The sequence below is a fragment of the Limulus polyphemus genome, unplaced genomic scaffold (genome assembly GCF_000517525.1).
Source record: "Limulus polyphemus unplaced genomic scaffold, Limulus_polyphemus-2.1.2 Scaffold5288, whole genome shotgun sequence".
Classification (NCBI taxonomy): Eukaryota; Metazoa; Arthropoda; class Merostomata; order Xiphosura; family Limulidae; genus Limulus; species Limulus polyphemus.
In genome coordinates this window covers 55,058-62,069 of record NW_013670898.1, presented here as the reverse complement: position 1 = coordinate 62,069, position 7,012 = coordinate 55,058, and the positions used below count along the sequence as shown (strand labels likewise).

The 7,012-nt window shown below is 30.8% G+C and overlaps 1 protein-coding gene across 1 annotated transcript in view; it reads right to left on the bottom strand.

The window, feature by feature from the left end:
• Nucleotides 1-1,430: 1,430 nt before the first annotated feature.
• LOC111089119 (cadherin-related hmr-1-like) overlaps nt 1,431-7,012 on the bottom strand; it is a gene marked incomplete at its 3' end in the record, with an annotated part of 37,690 nt that continues 32,108 nt past the window's right edge. Inside the window, exons 5-7 of the mRNA XM_022400966.1 lie at nt 6,190-6,268; nt 2,939-3,072; nt 1,431-1,625 (exon numbers count right to left, since the gene is read on the bottom strand). Of these exons, the coding sequence (XP_022256674.1) occupies nt 1,431-1,625; nt 2,939-3,072; nt 6,190-6,268 (408 nt within the window). The remainder of the gene's footprint in view (nt 1,626-2,938; nt 3,073-6,189; nt 6,269-7,012) is intronic.

The window sequence follows — 7,012 nt, the reverse complement described above, 5'->3', positions numbered from 1 at the left end:
TTGGCTTAATGTACATGGCTATTGTTCGAATGATACTAAGGAAGGGGCAGTGTTACGACAGCAGAAGTCACGTGATGCTGCTGGCGCATTGGTGTTGGCGGCGTGTGCGAGGAGTTTCTTGAATGATCATGAATTTCCTAGTGCGTTCGGGATGTCCTCTTTTTTCAGTATATAAATCTGGTAGAGAAAGCCTGCGGGATTGATTGAATGAAGAGAGTTCCAGATAATTTACGATTCTGTTTCGAGCTATTGTGTATTTTGTTATCGAGATTGTGAATTGCTGTGATTTATAGCGTGTATTATAAAAGTAGTTAATTTAAAGTGACAAGAAACGTATTGACTGTGGAATTACCATGTACTAAAGTTTTTATTGAGAAATAATAAACTGGTTTAATCAAGAAAAGACTTGTATTGCTGGAGTTCCTCGGAAAAAAATTCTACCGGAAATTAACAAACAAGCATATTTGCAGGAATACTTTAGTTATTTGTTGGATATCAGTGAACATGAATATTATAAATACATAAATGTGTATACGTAAATACAGCATGTTTTATGAGAAAAAGTAACAGTACAAACCCAAGATACTACTATTGTGACTTGTAACAGCACTATGTCTTTACAAAGTTGAGATTTCATATCATGCAGTCGTTTTAACCACAGAGTAGCTAAGCCTTAATAACTTATAAATAGTCAATTTTATAAAAACACTATTTCCTCAAAATGTCAAGAGTCAATATCATACAATTATTTTAACCACAGAGTAACTAAACCTTAGGACCTTATGAATTGTAAGCTCATCAGATGAAATAAAGCTTTTTGGAGGTTACCATAACCAAATCTGTTACATTAGATTCATCAGATAAAATAACAAAGCTTTTCAAAGGTTTCCATATCCAAATCTGTTATATTAGAATCATCAGCTAAAATAACAAAGCTTTTTGGAGGTTGCCATAACCAAATATGTTACATTAGATTCATCAGATAAAATAACAAAGCTTTTCATAGCTTACCATATCCAAATCTGTTATATTAGATTCATCAGATAAAATAACAAAGCTTTTCATAGTTTACCATAATGAAATCTGTTATATTAGATTCATCAGATAAAGCTTTTCATAGTTTACCATAATGAAATCTGTTATATTAGACTCATCAGATAAAATAACAAAGCTTTTCATAGCTTACCATAACCTAATCTGTTATATTAGACTCATCAGATAAAATAATAAAGCTTTTCATAGCTAATCATAACCAAATCTGTTATATTAGATTCATCAGATAAAATAACAAAGCTTTTCATAGTTTACCATAATGAAATCTGTTATATTAGATTCATCAGATAAAATAACAAAGCTTTTCATAGTTTACCATAACCAAATCTGTTATATTAGACTCATTAGATAAAATAATAAAGCTTTTCATAGCTTACCATATCCAAATCTGTTACTTTAGGCTCATCAGTAAATTCTACTGGAATGTTTGCTTGTGTGTTTTCTCTGACAGTAGCACTGTATTGTGTGTTACTGAATTTCGGAAGGTTGTCATTGATATCTTCAATAATTATATTGCAGTTAATTTTTGTTGTTCTGTTGGAAACATAATTTGAACCATTCCATTCTGATGCCTATAAAAATAAAGCCAGAAAACAAAAAGTTTCTTATATATCTTGGAATAAGAGATACTATGTTACTAAGAGGTACATAATCATTTGTCTAGAATTAATCATAAATATCCAAGAATGATGAACCTGATGAAAAAATGAGAAACCCTAAAGCAACTTAAACAAAACAGTTATACAGGCAGTGGAAAAACAAGAACAGACTAGCAGTGTGCACCCTACCACATGTGCAGATTGTGACATACACTAGCAGTGTGTACCCTACCACATGCAAATGCCGTGAGACTAGCAGTGTGCACCCTACCACATGCATATATTGTGACATACACAAGCAGTGTGCACCCTACCACATGCATATTGTGACATACACTAGCAGTGTGCACCCTACCACATGTGCAGATTGTGACATACACTAGCAGTGTGTACCCTACCACATGCAAGTGCTGTGAGACTAGCAGTGTGAACCCTACCAACTTGCTCAGTCTTTTTAGATTAGAATCATACCCTAATAAGGATATGTAAACCTTAGGTGCTGACCAAAGTATGTAGTTGTTAGTAGATCTTATGTAACCACATACACTAATCGCATTATGCTACTTTTAATCACTAATCAAAATGCACTATTTTAAAAACAGTGTTAGGTATACATTTCAAATGTTTGGAGCATTGTATTCAAGATAAATGTTTATATCACTTATAAGATTCAAAATTATTTGTTGTTTTTGGTTTAAAAATATATTAATCTGTATGCTTTGAAAAGTTTTGGTGAAAATTTACTGTCCACTATGCCACAATCAGCAAATATTTCTTTAATGTTGATTCTGTATCAAAAATTTTTAATGGAACTATAAAAGTATATACCTTCAGACAACTTGACTTGAACTATAAGTATACACTGTTGTACATACATTTTAAAATGGTTATTTCAAATGCTTTTATTTTATACAAGAGTTGTTGTATAGTTACAGTTCAACAACAGAAAATATATGTCACAACCTTAGCATCTTATACTGTATACTTTTAACTGCTAACTGAACTATGGGTTGAATTTTCTAATGACAGCCACAAAGCCAAGTTATATTCTACTAACTCTGCATTAATTGATGTAATAACCTTGATGCATCTAAATTTAGAAATAAAAAACACAAGAGTAATCTTACATCTACAGGGAAGACACATGACTAGACTTACCTCTACAATAAAATAACTTTAAAGAAAAAGGTGTGTAATCTTACCTTTATTGAGACAAGTAATCTTTCTTCAACATAGAAAACATAAGAGTAATCTTACCTCTCTACAGAAAACATAAGTACTCTTACCTCTATGGAAATTATCAACATTGGATCATCTACTAAGTTCAGATTTGGATCTTCACGATCAATTTGCTTATTTATGGTGGTACTTCCATTTTTCTCCCCAATTCTAAAATAGTCCTTATCCATACCTGAAGACACTAAACATACAAATAAATTGATTATTCTAGCTGGAATTAGTTAAATACTTGACACGTCAATCAGGCATTAACTAAAATGTAAAAAACAGATTAATAAATTACTCGAATGAAAATAAGACCGTGTTCATGATTTCCTACATATTCACTAATCAAATAATGTAAAAAGATTAATACTTGCTCTTACACCAATTCCATATTACAATATACTTTTGTTTCATAATAAATGTACAAGATGTAAATACTAATGCTCATACAGATATATTTTCACAGTAATTTAGAGATTTCATACAGTATTATTTATACAGGGTATTGTGAACTAATGACTAACACCAGGGTTTTGTACGGTATTGTATAAAACCAATGTTATCCTTTGAACAGTCTTTTCAATGTACCAGTACAAGTATTTAATAAAGCATTGTGTCTGTTATAGTAGAAATAATTTCATCCTTCCATACTTATCATAGAATATATCTTTAGTTATTCATGTATATTAAGATGTATTTAAAATGATAAAAACCCTATAACCCGAGCACTTTAGAAAGGTGAACCTTTCTTTTTCAGGCACAAACTGCAGAAGAAATGTCTACCTTTCGAAAGTACTTGGGTTATAGGATTTTTATCATTTTGTATCAAGACTTCTTGAACCTAAATATTTTTCTAAAATCATTACGATATATTTCAATAATCTTTATCAATTTCCATGGAGTTTTGCTTGTAGTCATGACAGCTGTGTTATCCAAATGTCAAAAGGTTGTAAACAAATGTTAATCATTTCACAAAAATAAAGATTACATGCTGAAAACTTAAGTCTCAAGCTGGCATTTAGGCAATTTTGTTTAAACATCTATGAAGTTTGCATATTAAGACAGATAAAACAACAACAACATTTCAAACTGGTTTGATGTTGTTATTATTGTATGCAAATTAGTCGTTAAAGTATGTAAGCTTCATTACTTCTGGGCTACCACAGTAAAGTTTTCACCCAACTATAAAGGAATGGTATACACACAAATCTTAGTCGTGACTGATTCCTGTCTCTTTCCTTTGCAGATGTTTCGTAAGCCTGTTAAACCCAAGCAACTAATTAAAGTCACAATAAACTGTTCTAAAAAGGTGATAAAGTGGTAACCCTATAATGTATTACAAACTGTGTTAATTTCTTAATACCACCAGAAAACTTGGAAATTAAGGGTCACAAGACTCTCTTGGTCAGTGGTTTCTCTATTAAACAACCGACTCATCTGATGATAGAGTAATAATCATAAGGTGAAGTGTATAAATAATATTTCATGCCACCACTTGTGGGCTTGAAGAGCTATCAACACCTTGTTGATCACATGACTGTCTTAGCTGGACATAATCAAGTCCATATTAGACAATGTAGTGCATCAGACAGTTAACATTAGAGCTCTCTTTTGCCTATGAACCCAGCAACTCCTCAGCTGGATTATTACAGACAGAAAAATAAGTGCTCTCAGCTTTTTTCTCTATTGTTGGGTAAGTCAGTAATTCAATACAGCATCATAATCCTCTTCTGATTTGTTGGTCTTAGCCTCAGACTCCTTGTCAAGCCAGTGTATGAGATGTTCATCTGTGATGTACAGATATAAATTTTCAATGTGTTTCATGTGTTTTTTGTTTGTTTTTCCTCTGCTGATACATTATCTGTTAGGCATCAGTAGACCTAACTACAACAATCCAGACTAAGGTTATGATTTTATAAAGTTCTATCTAAATGCCAATATCAAGATTTAAAATGTATAATGTCTTTCTTCAATTTGTTCACATGCCAATGTTAAGGTTTTATACAGTCTGCCTGAACAATGGTATCAGGAATTCCCACATCAGTATCAGGGATTCTCACACCCCTGTCTGTAAGGCAGTATGAGGAATTTTTAAAAGTCTTATCTACATGTAGGTTTCAAGGATTCATACAGTCCTATCTACCATCAGTATCAGGGATTTATTTATAATGTCCTGTGTATGCATCAGAATCAATGATTTATTAAGTTAAGTATACAGATTAATATCATAGTTTTATACACTTCTATCTACATATAAATGTCAAGATTTTATATAATTGTGTCTACATATCAAACCACATAACCTGAGTGCTATGGAAAGATATATCTTTTTTCATCAGAAGCAAACTTTTATATTAATCCATTATGATGTCAACATCATAGTTTTATTTAATTTTTTCATGTGTCAAGCTCAAAATTATATGTAGTTCTGTGTATCCTTAAATATTAATCTCATAAAGAATTTTATAATAACTAAAGATAGGATTTTAAAGAGCCCATTATACCTGTTAGTGAAAAAGTATTAAAACAGATTCTAGACAGTTAAGGAGAGAATAAATAAACTCAGACAGGAAAGAAATGTAAGTAAACAAATACACTGAACCTTTGTTCACAGTGAAAGTGTGTCAAATATAATTTATATACTAGCTGACCTCTAATCCTGTTGTCCTTTAAACAGCTGCTAGAGTTGAAGAAAATTACTTCTTTAAAATTTCCAGACTGGAAATTGAAAAAGCAGTTTCCAATTTACCATGAATTTACAGTGGGTAGATAGTGCCAAAGTAATAGAAATGTTACACAGTTTTATCTAGTAATAGTATTAGTTTATGGCTTATCAACACTATGTTTAACAAGAATGTGATTAACTGCATGTAAATTTAAAATCTGAATCTGACTAAAGCTGTATTCTATACTATTTATGGAAGAGTGAAATTCATAGCTGTTTTATAGATCAAATTATAAACTTTTCTAAAAAAAATCAAAGCTATAGAATTAATGGAATTTTAAGTTTTCTTTAATAGAGTATTGAATTGTTTGTGAACATAATTATTCCCTGAAACAGAATATTGAAAGTACTTAACTGTTATATTAGCAAAAATATTTATTCTGATAAATACATTAGCATGCAATATAACACACAGAAGGTACAATGTGACCCAAAACTTGAGTGATTTCAAATAGTTAACCCTTATACTTCAAGAAGAAAAGTCAACTATCTAAAAGTGCTCAAATTTTGGGTCTTTTTTTTGAAATTCATAGTAAAATTGACTCAAAAATATAAACCAAAAATTAAAAATCTTTTTGGCATGCTTACCTTCTACAATAGAATACCTAATTTCATTGTTAATTCCAAAATCCCCATCAACAGCTTTCACTTCAAACACTTCATGACCCTATACAAAATGGAGAGTATAATATATTTTGCACTGAAACGTTGATTATGTTGAAAAGCAATTTTAACTACAGTGATAGCATAACCCACTAAAATCAGTAAATTGTTTTCTATATTGTTAACTAAGGTTGACAGTGGACCTTAATGAAATCACTATACTATCAGGCAAGCAGTAGCACAACTTATGTAAGGATGGCTCGGATTGTTTATCAAAATGATACTTTAAATATCTCCTCAACAGGTCATCCTACCTTTACAACACTATACATTTTTTCCTTTATAACAATATCCATGTAATTACTGAGTCGCATGTTCTAGCAATGTCTGTAAATGTCATAGTAAAAAGTTTGAATTTCTTGTTCTTCTTTCTGCTGCTGCTGCTTTTTTGTATGATCACTAAAAAATCAAAACAATGGTGTCAACCAATTTCACCAAGGTGACATAGTTTCAAATGGAGTATGCCTTCTATATGTATTACTAGCTAGAAGTAATTAAATAAATCATAATTCCGGTGTAAACGATGTTATCATAACCCCCTGAAATTAGCTTTCTTACAGAAATTTGGTGTTTCTTTAAAATACTTATGTATAGGGTGAAATAGGAATTACCAGCCAATAACAGGTAAACGATAAATACTACCTCACTGTATTTAGAATTTGGTTATAAATATAGCCTTCCTATATATATATATATATATATATATATATATATATATAACTATAGTACTATAATAAACTAATAAGTA